The sequence below is a fragment of the Bombus huntii genome, chromosome 12, assembly GCF_024542735.1.
Source record: "Bombus huntii isolate Logan2020A chromosome 12, iyBomHunt1.1, whole genome shotgun sequence".
Classification (NCBI taxonomy): Eukaryota; Metazoa; Arthropoda; class Insecta; order Hymenoptera; family Apidae; genus Bombus; species Bombus huntii.
Genome location: NC_066249.1, coordinates 2,842,630 through 2,866,543, shown reverse-complemented (window position 1 = coordinate 2,866,543; position 23,914 = coordinate 2,842,630). Strand labels below are relative to the sequence as shown.

Below are 23,914 nucleotides of genomic sequence, written 5' to 3'. Positions count from 1 at the left end.
TTAAATGAAGTTAGGTTCATGGATAGGTAGGCTACTTGTAAATTGTATATTGTGTGGTGTATCTGTATGTGTGTAGTAGTATGTACATATTATGGTTTTGGTTACAACTATTACATATTTTCATGGCAATGTATCATGTTATGCGATTAATTCAAGATTTAATTGAAATTTTATTTTCAGGCTGGGTCTCCATACGCAGCAACCTCCACACGGTGAGACCTGGGTAATCATTATTATTTGATGTATAATTACTAATTGCATCATATTATATGATATAATTATGAATTATATAGCAAGTAATATGAGCTAATTGGCTGCTATCGCGATTATGTTTTTATGAATATGAGATGGCAGTTGTAGATTTAAATATTTATGAGTAATCGGTAGTCATTGACGAATGTGTATTATTACAATTTCCTAAAAATAATGCTGGAAGTTGTCGCGTTTCTTTTTAAATAATCTTGAATGAAAATTAATAAGATATTAATTTTAAATTAATTTTTTAGTATTGCTATTATCGCGAATAGCACGGCTAACTTTTTGCTTGTAAAAAGATAGTAATTTCTCTCGTATTTATTTTTTAGAGTCAGTTAACTGCATTATTTTCCCATCGTGATTGTTTTAATTGTTTTTTTCAATTAGCGTTGCGTTGATGAGTAATCGCGTTTCTTTAAGCAATGCTACGTTTTTAAAATCCCCAAAATTCTTCCACTGAAATTGTGGAAGTATGTTCGCGCTCTCGGTTTAGGTACCTATTGTGGTTTAAAGAATTAAATATCTAAACTCATCTATTGGTATGATTTATGTCTCAGAGAATTTTACTGAAATCTTCGAACTTGTTCCACCATTGTGATACTACCGGAAGAAGAATCGTATTCAACATAGTGATGCATTTCTTTTTTTCTTCATTGTATTTACATACTTTTGTAGATAGGATATGTGAAGATCTTTAACTTTTTGAGAGACACATTGAATTAGAGTTAGATAAGATGTATTTTAGATGAATTAAATTTATGATTAGGTAGAATATTTTTAAGTTAATATAGGTATATGATAGGTAGATCTTTTAGAGTAAAATCTTGGTATATATAAGTAGGTATTTTGTTAGGTAGGAACATACTTACTAAGGCTGCTTGAAAGCGTTGTTTCCTAACAATGCTAATGTATGTTGATCTAAGTTAGTTTTTAAATAAAGTATATCGTTAATTAAGTGCATAATCAGCTAATCTTTCGCGTTCCTTTTTTGTTGTACGTTTTGCGCTACGATTACGAGATTAAATATTTTGCAAACGCACGCCAAGAGGAGGATTTGTTTGAAAATTGACTTAATTTTCAAATAAGTTCCGCGCAAAGGTATCGGTAAAGTAGCAATTTTAATTACCAAGTACCGTAGAAGAGTCTCCATCTGCGGTTCGAGGAAACTATCGTTTGTCGATAACATAGAGGTCCGTGTTGCATTTGGGTACCAAAAGCCATCAAATAACGCAAATTCAGGGTGAAATAAGCATTGGTCTAGGACAGGACGACGAAGAAAATACACTGAGGCAAATATACAACGTACGACATTTATTCTCTCATTTTCCTTAAATCGATATCATCCTACGTACGGGTAGATACAGAGGATCCTATAAAGGTACATGAATTTCCATGAATTCTGAAAATTCGAGGAGATATATCAGCGTACCCTTACGACATCCCTTCTATTCCTCTCTGTCGTGTGCGTACAACTGTGTATGCGTGTGTGCGTATCTATACTTCGCTTCCGGTTGCACTAGCTCCTTTACTTCGGATTCATACTGTGTTGCATCTTTCTGCGCGTTTCAATCTTTCATTCGAACGACGTTTCCGCGTTTCTCTTGTCCACGAGTCTGTTTTCTTTTTCTGAATAAAACATTACCCGACAGGCGAGTAGTCGAACAAGAACAACAAGAACACGTTTCTACACGATGCCTCAAATATCGCAGCCATACGCACTGTACGTAATTCGTCAACTCATAGAATTCGAACGACTAGTTTCGGAGCGTAGAAATTTAATTCGATTCATTCGACGTATTCTCTGTTCTTCTGTTTTCTAATTTCTCCCTTTTTTTCTTTTTCTTTTCGTGCGATTGATGAATCTTTTGAATTCGAAATGTAACACGCGACGATCAGGGAACGTTCGATCAAACCGTGAGACCGTGAATCGGGATATTTACAGCATTTACGGCCGTGTTCCGTGCGGAAAAACAAGCTGACGACGCGGTCGAGAACAGTCGATGGACAACTATTCGCGACGAATCGATAAATAATTCGAGCTAGTGTAAGACCGATTTTCAAATTCGTATGGACTTTGCCTAAATTTCAAACAAGCACTCATCGATCGTGCCCCGATTTTCGAGGATATTTACGTCTCTGTTAAAAAGCGGCTCTCGCGATCCTCTCTCCATTCTCATCAATTCGGGGCGAAATTTTTGATAAAAGCACGCGATAGTTCGGAATGAAACGTTATCTATTTACCTTTCTTCTTTTTAACAATGACGAATAAAACTAATTGAACGCATTCTATGTACACATCGACGCACAGTCTCTGGTCCTACGTGAGTGTTATCACTCCACGCGATATGCCACGGGCTCGATTTCCTGCTAATTTCTTTCTTCGTTCATTCGCTCGTCTTTCCAATCGATACGGTAGCGGAGAGCTCACCCTCTACGGTTCAACAGCTTCGCAGCTCTTGGAGCTGACTCGCTGAGCAAGTTTTGCCGACGTTAAATGAAATTCAATATAAATGATATGTAAATCGAAGGCGACGCTTTAACACAGTACTACCCTTTTCGTTGGGAAATTTATTTCGAAGGAGTTTCATTTTCTTCCGATACTATACACAGTATCATTTCAAGCTCTTAAGATCTTAAATGTCACGGGAAGATCGTGTCAATTTTCTTCTCCGAACCATCACTTTACTTACGTTATTCTACTCTCGAGTTAATAAGAAAATTATTGGGACAAAACCATTTCGTGTCTCGCCAATTACGTTCGAGAAACATATCGAGGCGCTGAAAGGCCGCAGAGGGGTTGAAAGGTGCCGCGAAACCATAGAATCTTAGAGCAAGATCCAACAACGATCTTCTGTTTTATTTTACAATAGATAACGCGTTCGAGTTTCACGTTTTTCATAGTATCGATTCTCGAGCTTGACGACACCGGTTTTTGCAGATATTTCTTCCATTCTTTTAATGCCACTTATCAAATATTGTCATGGATTCTTCTTGCCTGCTTATTCCGAACGCCACTTCCGATAGACGAACGAAGAAATGGCCGACTTAACGTGCTAAAAGTCTCGACGCTCCTATTTCCTCTCAAGATCGTTCTAGACATTTTGAAATCGTAATATTTTTACAATCGTGCCGTCGTTTTTCAACTTTTCGCTGTTTACCCTAACAGACAAGAGGAATCAACTTACGATGCGTTAAGGGCACTCGGAGGGTTGAACAGTTTCCTGGAATTGAACGGCGTTAGGCCGCCACCGACAATTGCAGTCCCGTAGAAAAAATATTCGCTCGATTTCCTACTAAACTCTCTGCGCAGCGAAGTTACAGTTCGCGTTTGGTTGCGAAAGCGTAAAAGCTCTTACGTTAGCCTCACTTCTGGTATACCGGATAGTGTCAATTTACTGCACATTTCTCAACAACTTCGAACAGCTTAAACATCTTCGATAAGTAACTTCGAATATGTAGTAACTAATTAATCTCCGTGATAACTTTAGCGCCTTAGACTAGAATAGTTTTCCACGAATTCGACATCGGTAACGCGCGTACGCAGGCATGTACGATCATAAGAGTTGCTGTTTTTCCATTTCTGTCGGAAAATTTGGAAAAAAATCGAATGATAGAAGATACTAGATTCCGAAGATCCGACGTTAAATTTTACACTCGAATTATCTCAATATGCACATAGTTTGTTCGTGAAATGGTGGAGTTTGTTCTTTAAATGATTTTGAAATGGTTTAAACATCGAACGATACATAATATTAGATCGTTAAATTCAATCTACGGTGAATTTTAGTGAAAGATGCATATAGTCTCGTTTTATAAATGGCTGAGTTTACACCAAGAGGAGAACTTGGAGATATATTTAATTATCGAATAGTACAACGTACCAGATCGTGAAGATTCAATATTGAATTTTGCGCTCGAATTATTCGAAGTTAAATATGGATACAGTTTCCTGTTTCTTGAACGACCGAGTTTGCGCGCATACTTCGAACTTTGCGTCCGATTTTTGTGGAGGGAAACTTCCATAGAAAATCTTTCTCTTTCAAGACTTTCATCTTGAGTTTTAGGATTCATTCTCTTCTCCGGTTTCAAGGAGTTGAAATAAAAATAAAATTCAAGAAGATGAGAGTTTCGGGGTGAATACCGCTATTGAGAAAATTGCTTCCGGAAATCCAAGCTAAATAAAGGGGAGAAAAAAAAAACAAGAAAAAAAAAGAGGAATAGGAAAAGAAGAGGGCTTTCAATAAGAGCCAGCGAACACGAAGTTTGGAAATTCGAGAATCGCCGTAGATCGATTTCGTCGGTTGATGGCCACCGAGAAAACTGGGAAAAGGGTTTAGAAGTTGGACTTTCTTTTTGCAAAAAAAGAATAAGAGCTTGTATAGTGTACAAGAAAAAAAGGCTGTTTTAAAAAGGATCTTCTGTTCCTCTTCTAAAGTAACTTTTCTCGAGCTATTGACCTTTTTTTACACGCCCGCGTACACTCGATAAATATGGCACACAAGAGTCATCAAGATTCAACGAGAGTCTACATCATATGATACAAGTTCTCTTCAAAAACTAGTAAACGAACACAGAATAAAAGAGAAAAGGGAGGAGAAAGGACATAGAAAAAAGTAACAAATAGATTGAACGTAAAGGTAACAAAATCACTGGCACAAATGACAGAATCGTAAGAGATGAAAAATAGCTATCAAATCGATCGATGATATGCCATCGATTAAACTGTAAATCAAAGAATAGCGCTGCTCGTAGTAGACGGCTTTGCAGACTTTGGTGCATCTTGGCAAGGGGCCAGAGAGTCGTTGGAAATTGCTCGGAGACTTCGCGTAGCCTATTGTCGACTGAACAGACTGGTACCCATTGGACGAGATCAAGGATCTATGGTAAAGCTTCGATCTATTTCATCGAGATGGTCCGTCGATTTGTTTCCATCAGGCCGTTCACCGTGATCAGGCCACCTCGGCGGTGCATCGTGGTCGTCGTGGAGGTGTTGGTTGGGGTCTGGGACGTTATCTCCGTGGTCGCACTCGTTGACGCCAGTCTCTTCTGCGAACGAAAGAGGAATTTTATAAAGTGGAATATTTACCTTGTGAAATATAATTAGAGATTAGGAACCTTTTTGATTAAGCAAGTTAGATTTTACGTTGAAGGGAAGGTATCGTAACATTAGACACAGATAAATGTAATCAGTAACGAAATGAATGAATAAGAACATAGCAGCGAAAATTATGTGATAATATAATACCTATGTAATGAGATAAAGTTAAATGACCTAGATAATGTAATATGATACTATTCCTGATGCAATTCAAATCAATGCGTCAAAATGATGACGAGATTTGAGACTCCTCGATTGTGAAAATACGTGAGATACGAAGACCTTATACCGTTATTCCATTATCTTTTTTTTCACGGTATAGACATTCTCTTTCCCCCGACAAACGCTGTTTATTAAATGGAAACAAATTTTCCAAATCAGTTACTCTCCACCTCTACCTCTATCTCACTATCACTTAAAGTACCATTTTCGCGTACATGATCCTTACTGCATTCATAGAGGATTCTTAGAGGATTCTTAGAGGGTTCTTAGAGGATTCTCAGAGGATTCTTAGGGGATTTTTAAAGGATTCTTAAAGAATTCTTAGATTTGCATAAGCTCGAAAGATATCCTGTCAATCGATTTACTAAGCCAACGATGACACGACATAGCAACCTCCTCGATCATCCATGCTTATTAATCTTGGTAATCTTTCTTGGAAAGCAGAAAGGGAATCGATTTAAGGAACTCCTGGCCTATTCGTTTTCTTTTAGTCAATAGATGGACGTGATCCAGTTGTTCCAGTCAGGAATGTCCGGATCGGAAAGGAACGGCGCGAAACTTTATATTCGGCACGCCCCGCCGCGGCGAACTTTCGCAATCAGACCAGGGATCACGTAAGATCCGCGCCGGAAGGAAGGCATCGCTCACTTCCGGTCGGTGGGGTCAACCGAGTCCAGGCACGTTCTCGTCAACGGATCCCGGAAATTGCGGCACGTAAAAGCGTCGCGATGCCTCGGGATTACTTCCAATTCGAGTGTCTTTCGGCTTCCTCTTAAATAGCATAGCCCGATCACGATCTTCGTTTTATCGTACTCGACCGGTGCCCGTTCGTTAAAAAGCCGAGGAAGAATGGCTCCCGTTGTTTGACTCGCTTAAATTCCCCAGACCGTTTATTTGCCCATTGTAATTGCGTTCCATGGCTTCGATCTTTGCAACTTGCTGCGTCCTCCACGTCTTTATCGCCTCCCGTGCAATCTCGGTTTTATACATCTGACCGAGTTCTATTCACAACTAGGAGAAATAAATTTTCATGAAGATCGTTTGCTTTGTGACAAGCGAGGTTAACTCGCCACGTTTGATCGCTGTGTGAAAATACTTTATACCACGGTTGATAGCGTGTGTAGAACGTTTCTTCCAGTATAGAGCAATAAATGCAGCTTCATTGAGCACGAAAGTTTATTACGACGAAATTTATTCCAAGACACGAAATACGAAAACTCTGATGGAAATACTTTTTTAGCAGAGCTCAAACTGGCCGGAAATTATTCTATTATATCTGATTAACCTTCAAGAAATTTTAAACGTTGCTAAAAAGTCATAAAAAAAAGTTTTATTAATACCATGTATTCACCGACATTGTGTAGAATAAAATATCGATATTGATATTATCTGTCTTACCATATCGTTAGAATTACTTAAAAACTTTAGTTTTATTTACCTGATTTTATCTCTATATTTTTTTCTCTAATCTAAATATATGCAAGTGGCACAAGGTACCATCTTGGAATTAGTTGGTTACATTCCTCCGCTAATTTTCGATCGAATCGCGGACAGCGCGGCCATCGAGGACGGCTGGCAGAGTGGCGCGGGAAATTTAATAAAACGCAAATCGAGCTCACCTCGGCCTCGTTCTCTTTGTAGGGCCAGAAGTCAATTTGCCTGAGTGCTTCCAGCTGGTTCTCCAGCGGGTCGCTACTATTGCTTTTCGTCGAACCGCCTCGTAGCCCAGGATCCTTCTTCCACGCATAAATAGGTCGCTCCAGGCCCACTTGGAGTTGATTAGCCGTTCGTTCCGCCTCGTCCGCGTGACCGTTTTCGTTCCTTGGGTCTTCTTCGTTCTTTCTCCATTCGTTTCCGGTGTACTTGGGCGAAGAAACCGCGGACACCGCGACGAACGCGTTTTTTGACTTCGACGAGGTTGCGTCGGCCGTGGTACCTGGTTTGGAGATCGGCATTGCAGTTACCCTGTGATAGGCGAATTGCTTCCATTTCGTGGGCCACGTGCCTGTCGAACTCGTCTTGCCGTAATTCCACTCATCGTTGATTTTCTGCTGCCACGGAGAGAGCTCGTTGCCCTTCCCGTTCCAACCATTCTGCTCGTTGGATTTTTTTGGCCAAGCATCCCCAGAATCTTCCTCTTTGACTTTCGCAGGCCACGAATCTTCGTTGAACTTGGACCCGTTGTCGTTCGTCTTGGACGTCCAAGATTCGTTGGATTTCGTCGACCACGAGCCACTTCTCGTCGCCCACGAATTCTTGTCCCCCATTTTAGATATCCAAGAGGTAGATTCTGGCTTGGCTAACCACTCTCCTCCTTTCACCTTCCACGAGTCGGAGTTGCTGCCCTTGGACGCCCAAGCGTTGTCTTTCGCTTTCGCGAACCACGAGCCTGGTTTGTTCGATTTCTCAGACCAAATTTCGGGCACGTTCGTCTTGTCGGGCCAGAGAGTTATACTGGATTTGTCCATCCACGAGTCGTTGGCTTTTTCAGGCCAAGAACCCTTGCTCGTCCACTTGGCCTCGGCGTTCGTTCTCCCGAGAGGTTTGCTCCACCTTCGAGAAGTATTCTCATCGGAAGGTTCCATCGCTTTGATCTGGTACGGCTTCCAAGTAGATTGGTCGGCCGCCATTACCCAGGCACCCACCGATTGGATCTTGGGCAAAGCAGCTTCATCCGTCCACGAGTTCTTCCCTTCGTATTTCCTTCTCCAAGTGCCAGAATCATCTCCTTGCATATTCTCGGTTTTCATCCAATCCTTAGAATTTTTCGAATCCGACAGCATCGTCCATGATTTCATCGACTCGCCGGATCTCGTCTTATAGTCGCTGAAATTGCTCCTATCGTCGTTCGATTTGTACCTGGAAGCTTCCGTCTGAGGCAGTTTCTCTTCCTTCGAGAACTCTTTCGACGAGAACAACCTGCTATGTTTCTCGTCCTTCTGTTTTCTTTCTCCGTTTGACTTCTCGGTTTCTTCCTTCGACCAAGCACCGTTATTCTGCTTGTCTAAGCCCAATTTCTTTACCAAATCGGCGTTCGGGTTGTACGACTTCCCATTCTCGTCTTTCGGCCATGGCTTAGCACCAGGAAGCTTATGAGGCCATGTAGCTGGATCAGAGGTTAGGCTGTTCCAGGTTTTCATAGTTATTTGTGGTAACACGACTTTCTCCTTGCTCTCCTGTTTCATAGACGATTTATTAGGTTCAGAGCGATTTTTACCTTTCTCCCATACGCTGTTTGCCTGATCTCGATCGTATAGTTTCATGGGTCTTTCTCCTTGTTGCCACGAAGGCGCAATTTTCATAGGTTTTTCCACTGGCCAATTAGATCTGTCTCTGTTCCATGAATGTTGAGCTCGTTGCTGTTGCCACATTTTCTCGGCTTCAGCTTCCTGTTCAGCGCCTTCTTCGTTGTCTAAGATGGGCCAATAATTCTGTTCAACCGGTAAAAAGCTGTCACGTTGCGACCAATACTTGGCGTTGTTCGAAGGTTGCCTCCAAGACCATTTCTCAGACGAAATAGGCAACAGAGGACGTTCCTCGGGTCTCCAGGGTGGATTGTATCCGTACGACAGATCCGGCCAACTTTTGCTCAACGCGAAATCTCGAGATCTCGGCTCGTACTCCTGATCGGTAGAAAATCCATCAGACTGCACATTGAAGTCGCCTTGGTAGCCCTCCTCGCGTCTTCCTAGGAATTCTCGCGACGCTGGTGACAGCTGATTGTATCGTAGTCGGTGGTACGTTTCCGGTATGTCGTAGTCTGGAACACGTCCCGGGTCTGAAAGATCGAACACGCTCCAGCACTTTCGAAATAAGTGGTTAAAGGCATTCGAAACTTTTTGTTTAGAATGCAATGGAATCGACTTTGCTTACTAGTTTGTGAACTGTCTGAAAGATTTGTTGATACAGAGCGATGCAAAAGACCACCGAAGATCTTGGATGTTGAATCGAAAAATGGAATCGAATCGAATCTGGCGAAAATGATTCTGCCGCGTTTATAAATCTTAATACTTTGAAGACTGAATTTTCTAGTAACCTGTGAGAAACTTGTTTTTTATTCATTATCGATAATAAGGAGTGATTTTTTCGAATAGTTTTATAAAGAAGACGTAATGCATTAAAGTTTGAGACCAATTTAAAAAAAATTGTTATAGTTATAGTTAATTAATTTCTACTTGACGACGAATTTTGTCCACTGTGTGAAAATAAGATTCACTAAAAGTTAAAAATTGTTTAATTTTAAATTGTAACATAGAAAATAAAATAAACTCGACGCGCTGCCTCTTTGTATACGCGACGTAGCATGTGAAAAGGTTGAACGTCGCATCGCGAAACATTATTTTGCATCGCTCTGTAAAGAAACGCGCAAAAATGGCCTGATTTAACCTTGGAACCCACCTGTAGGCCTGTCGTACACGTTCGTGAACTCCCTATGTGGCTGAACGTGACCAGGCTGACGAGTTCCAATCTTGCCAAACCGCATCGGCCTTTGATTGCCAAGTTCACCAACTTCGTTCGCTAGAATTGGATTTCTATCGAAAGGGAAAGACTTGGTGTTGCTTTTCGACTTGTTCTGTTCGATCAACTCTCTGATAGAAGGCAAGCTTCTGGAACTCTGTGGAACAGAGTAACGCGGACTTGTGGTTTTTTCGGTTTCACCCTGCAGATCTTGTTGCCAGGGTGGACCAAAGAGTCTCTCTGCTACCAGACGCCAGTGAACCGGCGTCGTTTGCCAGGGCGTCTCTGTGGTTGTCAACAACGGAGGCGTTGCTGGTACAGATGTTAACGTGGTCGTGGAGAAACGATGCTTCGGTTTCTTCTTCTTCTTCAACTTCTTCCGCGACTTCCTCGAGTTGTTTGAGGATTCCGAAGTGGTTGGAAATAGAGTCGAAGTGGACTCGTAGCTGCGTTTCGCTGCTGGGTCCAACTCGTTTCTAGACAGTTTCAGCTCGTTCTCGGTGTTTGCTGTCGATAGAAGCAAAATAACGTCATTTTTACGGTGTGCAGGTTCCTTTGATTAAAATTGCTAAGTTTAATCCTTTAAATACGCGTATCTTCCTATAAATCGTTCCCTTCAAACGCAAAAAATGCTAAAGCGAAATACGATAATCAATAAGCGGTTTTGAGATACAGCTTTCTACGAACGTTCACTCATTATGGATTACGCTAACATACAAACAAATATTTATTTTGTAGAGAAAAGTATAGCACAGCTACAAGATTATAATTATTTGCAGAGTGAAGTAGTCATAAAATATCTTATTTATTTTACTATATTCAAAGGCTGAAACGCTGATAAACGTCAGTCGCTGATAAACGATTCCAGCATCTCAAAGTCGATAAAAATTTTAATATCATTGACGTTAGCTATATGTAAAGGTTTAAGGTATGAATGTAAAATATGGTCAAACGATTTTCGCGGTAGGAAAATTTTGTCTCTAGAACACGCGGTATATTCGCATAGGTAGGTTTTCCATCTGCAGAGGCGAGCAGCGTCGGGCAACGTCGATTTATTTCTCATAAAAAGCACATCGCGATACGTCCACTCGAACCGAGTTCTCCCGCAGGCGGCGCTCATCCATCAGCGCGAGCAAATGGCCATTATTAAAGCGGCATTGTTCCTGTAATGGAGATTAAGATGGTTTCGCGCGCAAAGCGCTTTACCTACTGCTTGCCCTGGCTCCGATGCACGGACTAACTTGTTCCTGGATTATTCACTGTCTCCGTATACACTGCCCCACCACGCGTCACGCGTTAGTTAGGAAATTAAGAGACGGATTTTGCATACGGTCATTTCGAAAGAAACCGCCGGAACTCTTTGACTCTAATCCGTTTTTAAATCTCTTCGCTCTCTCCCTTTGATAAGGCGACAGGAATTGTCGAATTTCGTTTAAATATATATTTGAAAAAGTTGAGAAGTTTTGTGGAAAAAGAAGCCATAAAGCATGGCGTGTACGATGAATCGAGTAAATTAGGTTGGAAGTGTTTGAGTTGTAGCTTTTTAATATCGGTTACGTATGAATTGATAATTATAATTAAACTAGTATTTGAGAAGAAACTACATTTGATTATGGGCCGTTACTCGTGTAGTGCACGTGAAATTGGGGGTGGTTTTGCCGGTTTCGAAATAGTTTACGCTCCGAATTCTGTCCTTTTGTCCACTTTTATACTTCACTTAGGAATTTTTATCTTGAAATCTATTCATCGGATAAGAAGTTGCGCTGTTTTAATTTCAACGTGGACGATTCGATGTATTTAAATAAAATTCTTTTACGTTGATAAATTACTTTTCTAACGTTGGAAATTATAAACTAATTCTTTTGTTTGTAACTGACAAAAGTTCAACATCCAACAATTCGTTCTGCTAGTTTCTATAGTACCAGTTGTGAAAAATTTGTTCCACAAATGGCATTGACTCGGTACGGTCAAGAAAATCCATTCACGGTTCAATTCGACTTCATTCGAATTCATTCCCTTTGTTTCCGGGTAATCTCGTCGAAGCAACGCGAAATGGCAAGAGTACATCGTGGCGTGAAATGGGTTAACGTATTGTTCGCGTGCCAGGAAGTAATCGAATGAGTGAGACTCGGGGGTGTGGCGGTGGGTGAAAAAGAGTCGGTGGAAGCGGACGAAGAGAAAAGGGAAAATCCAAACGGAGAGGATTTCCCGCGGGCGAATTACATTGATTTCCACGTTATACAGATCGACTAATTGTCGGGAGGCAATTACACCGGGCAATAATGCAGACACTATTTCGTCTAATCGACCTATTGTGAGACTTTATTGGATTCTCCTTGGTCGACTCGAACGCGATTAGCAGCGAGGGTCTTCCCTTTTGCGACAACTTTTTCCTTTTAATAGCTTAACTGGACGAGAACACCTTGTAACTGCTTCCACTGAAATCTATTTATTCGGGAATGGCTTCTTACAGAAGGATAGTCCTCTGTTTTGATTCTGAAATTGAATACCACGAACGAAGCACGAAATAGACCTATCATATTATGAGACTTCGTGTCGCACGAATAGAGAGCAGAGCTTAGCTTCTTTGCGTTTTAATTTCTTTCGAGAAAGTGGATTAATCTTACGTCTATTTTTGTTATCAGCTATAACCGTGTAACTTAGGGCTATCTAGAACTGTTATAGTAAAAAATTGTGGTTTTTACACATAGAATTACTTCCCATAAATTTCATATACATTACATGAAGCGTCGTATAAGTAAAGATTCGATGTACCTTTCGCTTCATCTTCGTTGCTTTGGTGTAGAGATACTTGTATCATCCTGATTACAAAACTACAAATCTTCTACTACCACTAAATGATACAAGAAGTATTGACATATATTTCTATAGAAGAAAATGAAATTAATCGAATTTGTCAAGAAGATAATATCTTTCTACATAACTTTTGTTTACATAGCTAACGAACGACAATCCTTGATAAACGATACATGATAGACGATCATGATAAGGTTTGGCAATCACTCATCTCACATTTCAATGGTCTCATTGACGACACAACTCCTTTACCCTTATTCCCTGTTGCTAGATACAAGACGCGTCTTAAACGATAATTAACCGGGGAAGTTCATCGAGAGTCGCAACAGGTTTCTTCTTCTTCGGGAGACCACGAGCACGTTTGTAATAAAGTCTCGAGACGCAACTTTGTTGCGAAACTTGCCCGATCATCGTCCCTTGTCGCCTCACGAGTAAACATTCAATCGATGAACCGGTTCGAATCACTTCCGCTTTGCTTTAACGCTACTCGTGATCGTGCAAACAACTGAATTTCGCTACACTCGCGAATCTTCGTTGGAAGCTTGTAGAAAGGCTAACGACGATCGTCGATGCGGGTGTGCCTCTTCGATGAAGGGTTAACGAGGACCGAACTATTCACCCAAATACCAATTTCAAACTATTCTGCCGCGGAATTCCTTCGCCTAGGTGCTTTTCAGCTTCTTGCCCTCGAGACACCCAAAGCGTTACTTACCAAGCAGTTTCTGCACCCGCTCCCATCGGCTTGGATTCTCAGCTATCTTCACCAAAAGTTCCAACAAGTTCTCCACCAGCGCGTCTTCTCGAGCCTACCCAACAATGCAACGATAATTAAATTATCCCATTAACTCTAGAATATGAGAGAGAAAGTAATAGAACGAGCAGGCGTAGAGTAGCAGACATAAAGATGCATGCGCTCTTGTTCGTAAATGTTAGGGCAATCATGAACATTATATTAAATTATTAGTTTTGTCGTCTATATCTGTCGTGTCTTCTTTTTTACATGGTATAAATGGTTTTATGTCGTATAAATGGTCTTTTTGGGCTTTTCTATCTAATTCACCTTAAATTTTTTAACTAGAGTTTAGGATAGACAATTGTTGAAAGTGGAACATCACTAGTTTAATTTTTGCAAATAGTTTCAACAAATCTTTGTTATGTTTGTACATTCAAATTTGTTAACATTCAATAATTCTATTGAAACAATATCTGATACTAAATAGATCTCATACTGTATAAATCTCGCATGCATACATAAGGACTAATGTATATTACTCGTATAACTTTACACGAATAGATGAAAATCAATACGTAACTAGTTTACTACATTACATTACTGCAACCCCTGCAATTAGTTTCAGCAAATTTTTCCTATGTGTATATACCAGGTAAACCTTGCATAAGTACAAAATTGTGATTGTTTAATCGTTTTCTCGATCGTTTTCTTCCTCAATTTTTTCGTATGTCACCATTCGATGTTCTGATACTTGGGAATGAGAGTATGCGCGCAATCTTAGATAAAGAAATCATGATAAAATAACGAACAGGAAACATCTTAAACGTATTTTCTCCATACATTTTTTCCTGCACGACTTTTAGATTTTAATTTACGCTACTCTTGCGTGACTGTATCTTTGCGTATTAACAGACATTGAGACCAGCAAACTCGTACAGACAAAATGGAACTTGTTGATGAAGTTGTTGAACGTCGGTAGTTTCTAAACCGTGACTCGACCAAGAGAGAATTTTTCTCGGCTCCCCGTGGAAACATGTTTTCCCCTCTCGCTTTTCCACTCGAACGTGTTTTGCAAAATATGCACGCACCGCTCGCCGCCGGAAATTCTCGTCGCTCAACGATCATTAACGACTCGACGGAGTCGTGAGCGCTCGTTGCGCGCCACGCTGCTCTCTTCATTCGGATCCACGGCTCTCCTGCCTTTTCTGGATCCTGTTCAATGTGAAATCACAAACCTGAATCGTGATTCACAGCACAAGTGTCATTTTGCCTCCTTTCATGTCGAAACGTTGTCTAACTCGCTGAACTTTTCGAAGAATTTCTTAATTTCAAAGTTGTTCTTCTTTCGAAATGCGCATTTTGACTGCTCGAATAGAGAAATGAGAAAACGAGAAAATTCATCTTTGTGTTTAAGTTAGACTCGTTTCATATTCTTCTCAATTTCTGGTACGATTGTATACCACGTCTCATAATTACGAAGCCGCTCTAAAATTGTCAAAACATACTTGCATATTGGATATCTTGTAGCTTCCACGTACATTTTTAGATTCATCCGAAACTTTATCGATATAGCTAATGAAAATTCAAAATATTTCATATTGCACATAATATATTCATGAAAAGTTTCTGTAAGTTTTCGAAGACTTTCATAAACTATTGTATCTATAGGAACAACAAATATTGGAATGGTTTCACAATCATGTCGTGCAATATATCCATGAAAAATTGGAGCGTGCCTTGGTTTGCTATATTTTTCAAATTAGTGGTTATATGGAAATCGGCTAATTTTACGCTTGCGGAAAAAATTCGAGTGTCGTGGACGGAGCAACGACACAAGGGACTCGACTTCCGTTCTGGCGTTCCTCGTAATTTCCGTCGGAGGATTCCACGGATTCGTTACGCGTCCTCTCGCTGCGCACTCTCGAAAATTCCGGGCAAAAAGAGAGTAACAAAAACGATCGGAAGCCGAAAGGGGGACGAACGAAATCGTGGACAAAGGAGAGTGTAGATCGATCCTCTGGGGAGATTGTCTCACGTGGTCGATAAACGTTTTCGACGGTGTCGCCAGAAGGGACGGCCACTGTCGTGCTCTTCCGGATGCCGTGCTTCGTAATTTCCGCTCGAAACTCCTCCCTGGTATTTCGTGTCGAATATCTCCGACCGGTGGCGATAATCGTAAATCACGGGAATTAAGATTAACAGCTCCGTTTCGTGATCGCCGCCTCTATTGGGTTGCCGCTACAACAAGTATTTTATTTGCGCAAGTGCATCACGTCTATAGGCTTTTACATATTACGGCCGTTACAAGTATACGAGGAATGAATTTACCCTTTCGTGACGAGACTTGGACAAGTTAATGAATATATAGCTAGATAGATACTATAAATTACACGGTTTAAATGTTATACGTAACGCTGTATTACGTAATTTCTATAAAAATCAGGAAATCGTGAAGATTATCCTCTAAATAGTTCATTCTGAATGTTTCTTTATTTTATTATATTATCGAAGGGCTTAAACATATCCGAATAATTGCTAGCTTTTTGATAGGATATGTTACGTCGCGTGGAACATCTGATATGTGGATGATGTGGTTACAGAATCGAAGATGGGAAGGAGTTAAATTAAACTTTTCTCATTTATTGGTAAAATTGACTCTGTGGCACACGGGATTTCCTCGGAGTTAGTGAAAATTAATGTGATATTCTCTCCATTTCCATCGTTCGCAAGATCTCTGCCCCAGTTTTTTTTCTTTCAATAACAAACCAGTGAGCCCTTCGCTTCTACACAGATGTTCCCACTTCTCGTCCCTTTGTGAAATAGAAACTTATGCGAACTCGAGTCTCACAGGCTGTCTTTGACAAAAATCATATGGATTTTCATTTGCACCGCTTTATCAGTATCCCCCAGAGCCAGATGTCGGTTTTATCTCTTCCATAGAATTCTCTGCATCCCTTCCTTCCCTTATTACGCTAAAACATATTTCTTTTCTCTCTTCATCGTACTTTGATTTTCATTGAATTCTTTAATAAAAGACGCCTAATAAAATCAGATATACTTTCCTCTCCTTGCTTTTCTCTAATAAAGCTCGACATATCTTTACCATTTTTAGCTGTTCTAAGTCCTGTTCCGTGAACGAAGATCCTCGAAGCTCTTCCTTCTGTTGTTGATTCCAACGGCGGTGACTGCCGAGAACGGCTGCTACTGCGTCTGCTACTGCGATGGTTTGCGCGAAGCATATTGAATTATCCGTGAGAATGCCGCTCTTTGTGCGATCCACGCACATCCACGATAAGTGCACCAGGTATCTGCCGCGATAATAGCGGGCAAGAGCGCGAGACATCCTTGCAACGACGGAAGAATGCGCGCAATCTGCAGAGGCGCGCCTTTCAGCACGAATTGCCTTCTACTTTCTTATTCGTTATCTCCCCTATGGAATGCTGGTAGTCCATGATTATGTTAGACAAGGATCCTGCTTTTATTTTTTAAACGTTATTGCGTTATTGCGTTCATATAATTTTGTTAGAGGAAAAAACGCGCTGACGGATGAAAGTAACGCAATACGTCAGATTATTCTATGTGAGAATACGATTTGTAATAGACGCTCGATATTACTTAATTTCAATTTGAGCGTAAAATGTTTCTCAATGATTGAATTGTCTCTCCTTTCGTATCACCTCGATTTGACTTGCACATCAGAAAAAAATGTGCCTGTACTTAGTGGCCGCGCTTCAACTTTCACGGGATATCGTCTTATTCCCAACAATTATTGTATCGAAAGATTGTTTGATAAGAGATTTATAACTAAGACTCTTTAGAATCACCGAGCGTCCCTTTTGGACGCTCTTTTGTGAATCGTTGACTCTAGAAACAATATAAAAGTTAATTACGAAGTTAAGGAACGAGAGCAAATAGAATTTTCCGAAACACAGCTATTACAGCAGGGTTTCTCTTTGAAATAAAGAGAAAGCGAGAGATTTTTACGAGGATGTTCAAGTTCCACCAAAGAGGCACGACAAAAGCTCGGCTCTCGTTCGTGGATCCAATTGTCGCAGTAATCGCAGCACGGTGGCGAAGGAGTCGCTTTAAGAATATTGAATTAGTCGGGAGGATGTATTCTTTGTGCCAGAGTCGGACAGATGACAACGATGAAACGGAGACTCTGCCGATTCTCTAACTCGGCGCGCCGTCTCAAAGAAACTTAATTTCTTCCTGACTATTTTAGAGCTTTTGTGCATGAGAAATACCATCCTTGTCGCTGTTCTTCCGTTACAAGTGGAACATGCCAATCGTGTAAGAAGAGAACCGGTGAATTCTTTGTGGCCGTGTCATTCACTTATCTTGGCACGATAATGGAGAGGACGAGCAAGTACTACAAATGACGCCAATTTCATTATCGAATAATTCTTTCGGTTAATACCATTTTCGCTACTACCGACGCATGTATCGTATCTCTTTAATTACTCGGATTGAAATAATATTATTGGCGAAATTTGACAAACCACCGATTACAAATTATAAAAACGACAATTACAATTATTTATTCTACCTTCTTATGATAAATAAATTTACGTAATAAGATTTCCTTTTTGAGATGCACTTAAATAATGCGAAATTGATGACTTTATAAAAAGTGGAGTTAATCAGTTGGCCTTTTCAATGTGTTAAATCAATTGAAAGAATTGTATTGCTAGTTTATCTGCGAAAAAGATAGCAGCTTCCACAGGAAAACAATTATTATTTCCGACGAGGTTTCCGCAGAATGGCGCATTGCAAGCAGAGAAAAGACACGTCCTCGAGGTCGTGATTCCGTTCCATTTTCGAAAGCAGCGGAGGATCGTTGTCTTTTGTGCGTGCGACAAGAACAAATAGTCTCGGCGTGTATCTCGCGCCACGGGAAAGAAAACAGGGTATTGTATCTGCGCGATAAAAGAAAACTTGCCGATGGTTAACCGGCTTGAAAGCGGGACTGGCATTTATCATCGTGCCGCGTTTTATTTCCTCCACCCCTGATCGTTTCGCGACAACTTTCTCATTTGTATCTGACATGATTCGCGGCACGTTTCTTTCTACGAATAAATGCACCTATGTGCACGTTTTCCAAAAAGAAAGAAAAAAAGACAGAGAAAGAACAAAAGAGGAGAGAGAAGAGAACTGCAAGATTGCTCATTTGAGAAACTATCTTAAGTCCAAAACTAATTTTCCCTGCGATCATTTGGAGAACAAATTAGAAACGACGTATATACTTTCGTAATTTAAAATTTAATCTCCGCTCAGTGGAAGAAGATTTCCCTAGTCCGAGACTTCACCGTACAGAAAGGCGAATCATTTTTCAAAAGACTCGACGACGTAATTGTAAACTGTTCGATTCGCCGGGACGTCAGGTAATTTAAAGTTTGAAATGCAATCTTTGCGGCGGATCGCCAGGTTTGCTCGAACAGGTTCATCTAAAACCTAAAGTAAGAGAAAAATGATGAGTTGCAGCGACGTTCGTTATGAAGAAGACAGCTGTTTCGTTCTGAGGACAGTTAGCGATGCAAGAGGGGATGGATGGTGGTCGAGGGTGGGTTGTCTATTTGAATGATCGCGATGGGATCAAAGTCCGGCCGCAGGTAGCTGAAAAGACGCTTTGAGTACGAACAAAGCCACTCGCCGTTATTGGCCCGGGAACATGGTGCCTAACGGCTCGCAGGCCGGATTATTTATCGATTGCGGATACGCGCGCCCTTTGAGATCGACGACGCCGAACGGCTACCGATGAATATTTCCTCTCCATTTTCCTCGCACTTCGTTCCACGCTTGTTTATTCGGTTTCAACGCTTCCGCCCTGTACGCTCGAATTCCCCGTCCCGTTCGAGCTTAAAATCTGTTCACGTTACACGTGCTATCCCGTGGAATGGTATAAATCAATTTCCATCACTTCTATTATGGAATTGTGTTAGGGACTTCCATTGCTTTCCATTCGATTATTTTTTTCTTTTTGAAGCGATAAGTGGATTTAGTTTGCATAAACCATAAAGTATTAGAATATGAAAGCGCATAGTATGTTAAGGAGAGGTATGCCGTAAGGATTACACGCGTGCAGCAACAATGAGATTGCGACAGTTGAAGATCGTTTAAAATTTAGAGGCATAACTCTTCAATGTAGTGGAATATATCGTAATAGATAAATTTTCAATAAGTTTAATCTTATTCTCAACAGTAAAGTATCGAGGATAATTTTTTATTAAACAAAGATTCGTTGAAAAAGATAAAGTAGAGAGAGAATCGCTAGATACCAAAGAATCAACGCGTTCTGGCTATCAATTATTAAGCGATTAATTATTAACACAGAAACTTCCGACTAAACTCACCCCCAGTTCCCGAAGTTTCTGGCGTTGCTCCTCTTCGTTCGCGTATTCCGTCAACAAATAGGATTTTAGGTCCTTCAAAACTGTTTCTTGCCTCTTGTCCAACTTCTTTGGGCTGTTCGCTTTGGATCCCGAGTATTGATTGTGTTCCACGATTTCACTTTTTCCATTCGATCTCTCCGAATATCTTAGATCCTCCCACTCCACCGGCTGTAAGTAAAAAAAAAAGTGGTAGACTTCGTAGAAATCTTTCAATACCAAGTGCATTAACTGTCGTCAAAATATAACAGGGAAATTCCAATTTCTTTGGCAAAAGAGCTTTGAAATCTGACGTCACTTTTCCGATTCAAAGCTACTTCAAAGGACGCTTTCGAAGGAGGGTCCATTAATATCTCCGGCTTCGATCTCGTTCTAAATCCTTCTTCACGTTTAATTTCTTAAAAACCCGTCTCACTAAAAGCAGGAAGGAAACTTTTCGCCTGAAACTTGGCGACAAAGCGAAGTGCAATATTCGGCATCCTTGTTATTGATAAAACTTCACTGGTCTACGAAATAAAGGCTGTAGTTACACTTTATTCGTTTGTTGACGAACTAACGTTCTGATCAATAGTCAAAAATATAAAGACAATGAAAAGATACAGGTAAGAAGAAGATGTAAGCTTTATAAATTTGTTGCATTGTCATTGAATGAAAGGGGTTCAATCGATCTCAGTGTTAAAATACAACATATAAAAACTTAATTTTGACATGTTAAATTTTGTACAATTTTTTCGTTCAATTATTCGTTTCTAACGTTTAATCGTAGCCTAAGAAGAACGTGTCTACGTTATACAAAGTGACAATTTGGCTCACCTCGTTAGATTCGACGTTTCTTCGTTGAATCGTGTCTGTTTCCTCGCTCAAACGATTCAGTGGATCATCTGGTGGGACTAGATTCTTCGGCACCTGCGTCTCGTTACTCCCGATCAGGATTTCTTTCTGCGTGCTGAGTTCCTTTTTTACGGTCGGAACACGCTTTGTTTTCATGCGGTTACCCTCGCTGTGGTTAGAATTGCGTTCCTTCTTGTACTTTAGCAGCTCGGCCACCTGAAATCACACAAAATGCATATTCTCCTTTGGTATTCTTGGGAATATTAGAATAATGGAAAGAAATAGAGAATAATCATAGACATCGTTCCTTGGTAATGTCGGGAAACGAGATTATTCCTAGAATGTGAATTCCTATGGATTTATGGGAAATTTGAAAATTGCAATTCCTCCCAGTGACACAGGAGATTCTTGTAAAGAATGGATCGCGTCACCGCTATCGTAATAAATAGAAGCAAAGAGTATTCTGTCTTCAGGTAGAAAATAGAACTTACAGGAAAGTGAGATGTACGACACTATTACCTGCCAACGTTGCCATCGTCGTACCGAAAAAGAACGTACGAGTAGAATTTAAGAAACTATTCGACGCGTAACTACCGACTGACACTAGGTAGATGACTGTAGATATTCTAAAATTTTCTTCGAACGCACGAAAAAGTATTTAGAAAATGTATCGATATCCATTTCAAAGTATATAAATTATTTAAAAAAGAACTATAACGAGAGAAGGTTGTAGCAGCTCCATTTCAACAATCTCTGAATTCTGTAACTAATAAGAATTCTTATAAATATAAACAAGTAAACCAATTCATCGTTAAAAATATGCATGAAATCGTGTATAAATTCAGATTTGAAGAAGTTACGTGATATTAATGTTCTACCTAAAGAAAATGGCATTTTGCATGTACCAAGCTAATACAATTCGATCGAGACCAAGTTTATCGAAGGTACCATTTTGAGAGTGTAGTCGAAAGTTTCGTGAATACCCGGCATTCGCGAATTGTGCAACTGCCTGATTGGATGATTCGATTACCAACATGGAATAATATTATTAATACAGGTTTTCCCCGAGTAAAATGACATCGATTACGAACGTTTAATCGATCGACTTTATTCGATAACCCAACTGAAACTCTAATTTCGTTTCGTTTCGTTTCGACGAGTTTCGAGAGAAATAGAGACGAAAATAGGGAAATAGCGTAAATACGATAAAAGCGTGGCTGCTGTTGTCGTCGAAAGAAATTGCGCGAAACCTGGTCGGGGAAAGCCGAAGACAGATACCATGACCCTTTTAAAATTTCAAGTGTCTTCTTAAGACGTTACAAATGGCTTTCCAATCGCGAAACAGCTCGGACCTTTGTCGATGCAAAGTACTTTCCGATAGTCGGACGAAACCGGTCCGCCCATACGTCTCCTGATAAACATTAGACGACAGCACGATCGCCGTTGCGCTAGAATCGCGTTCAAATCGAGTCTTTTTTCAACTTATATCGCCTTCTTTTTGTCGCTTCTTGTCCGTTTCTTTTCGTTCTATCTCAAGCCGCGTATAAATCGAGTTGTTTTCCGTTTCCTCGAGAAATCGAAGCTAAGATCTTGTTAAATCGAACTGTCATTAGAACACAGCGGAGCTTCATTTATTGAAAGGAAATCGTAGTTTGTTTTCGATACATTGGATTTCTGTTGAATTTCAAATTGAAATGTTCAGGACACATTGTTGGGAAAGAATCGCGCTTCCGTATGCTCCAAAGTTTGTCGCATTACGCAAACTGCACGACTTCTCCGTTTCATTTTCACCGAGCATACCGTGACTGTGGAATTGCAGAGTGGAAATTCATCGACCAAGGAGTCGAATGTGTCGAGTAACCGCAGCTAGCAGGATCAAGCACGAACATGGAATCGACGTTATCCTGGCGAATAGCCAGCTTAATCGTAAATAGAGCACGGAAACGAAGTAAGAAATGGGCCGGAGGTAGGTCAGGGTTGGGCCGTCGTCGGGTCAGGGTTTGCCGGGGCAAACCGTTCCAACGAAACAGTGGTCAAGGCTTGACTACAATGTTTCTGCTGGAACCAGGTCATCGGTACAGCGCGCATGAAACGTCGGCGTCGCGTGGCCGCTCGATCAATTGAAATTCCCCGCTCGGTTACTCTCCGACAGAACGAAAGCTTTCCGATCGCGCCACGCCAGATGGTCCAATCTGCCAGAGCTTGGTGAAATTTCAATATACCCACCGGGATATATACCAATCCACGCGACTTGTATACGAGTGTCAAATTTACTCTGGAAACTCGCGGCTTAATCTGTCGTTTACGTCTGTTCGATTTTATATACCGTATTCTGGAAGCAAAGTCTTGTTAAAAATACATCGCTGTTCGAAACGAATGCTCTTTTCCCTGCAACTGTCTATCCTCGAAAGAAAAACGTTCACTTGAAAATGCTTCGTTTTTCTTTTTGAAAAAAAAACAGCACGATTTTGTTTAGCGAAACAAGCGGACACTTTAGGAGACACGGTTTCTCACAAATGAACATGAAAGAAGAGGCGAAAGGAAAGAAAAATAAGGGAGAGGAAAACACACATACCTCTTGGTCATACTTGTCGATAATTTCGTCGGTTATTGCCTCGTTCGATGCGACATCCTCGTCGGAACTGTTGACGGTGATCACCTCCCGCGAGTCAAAGTTCTTGGAACCAGAGGACGTCCCGTCGACCAGCCCAGTAGACGCTGCCGTGGACACGTTCGAATTCCTAGTGTCGTCCCTCGACATCGCCTCGTGCGACTCGGCTACAGCCTTGAGTTCGTCCTCGTACTCGTCCTCGCCCTCGTAATCCTCCTCCACCTGCTCGGTCTCGGTGCGTTCCACCCGCTCACGCTCGCCTCGTGAGTCAGGGCCAATTGCATCCTCCAGGGTGACGCTCGACACGCTCGCATTTCTTCTTTCAGGGCTGCTTGCAGCCTGAAATGGAGAAACAGGTGGCGTGTTCTGGATTTTTTTAGCATTTCTTGATAAGTAGCTCGAAGTTAACTGACTTTATCGCGAAACGTTGCTAGTAGTTGAAATATTTCTTGGTAAATTTTAAGTTAGATAAGTTTAGGTAAGCTTTGGCAAGTTCTTAA

General features: G+C 40.8%; 1 protein-coding gene across 3 annotated transcripts in view; it reads right to left on the bottom strand.

The window, feature by feature from the left end:
- Positions 1–1,551: 1,551 nt before the first annotated feature.
- The window catches only part of LOC126872030 (uncharacterized), a 167,963-nt gene continuing 145,600 nt past the window's right edge, over positions 1,552–23,914 (bottom strand). For 2 of the 3 annotated variants that reach the window (XM_050631495.1, XM_050631497.1), the window contains 7 exons: positions 23,379–23,753; positions 20,786–21,019; positions 19,937–20,143; positions 13,563–13,656; positions 9,974–10,540; positions 7,195–9,353; positions 1,552–5,301 (listed from right to left, as the gene is read on the bottom strand). In XM_050631495.1, coding sequence (XP_050487452.1) covers positions 5,152–5,301; positions 7,195–9,353; positions 9,974–10,540; positions 13,563–13,656; positions 19,937–20,143; positions 20,786–21,019; positions 23,379–23,753 — 3,786 coding nt within the window. In that variant the 3' untranslated portion in view covers positions 1,552–5,151. The remainder of the gene's footprint in view (positions 5,302–7,194; positions 9,354–9,973; positions 10,541–13,562; positions 13,657–19,936; positions 20,144–20,785; positions 21,020–23,378; positions 23,754–23,914) is intronic. The other variant, XM_050631496.1, reaches the window with a different exon arrangement.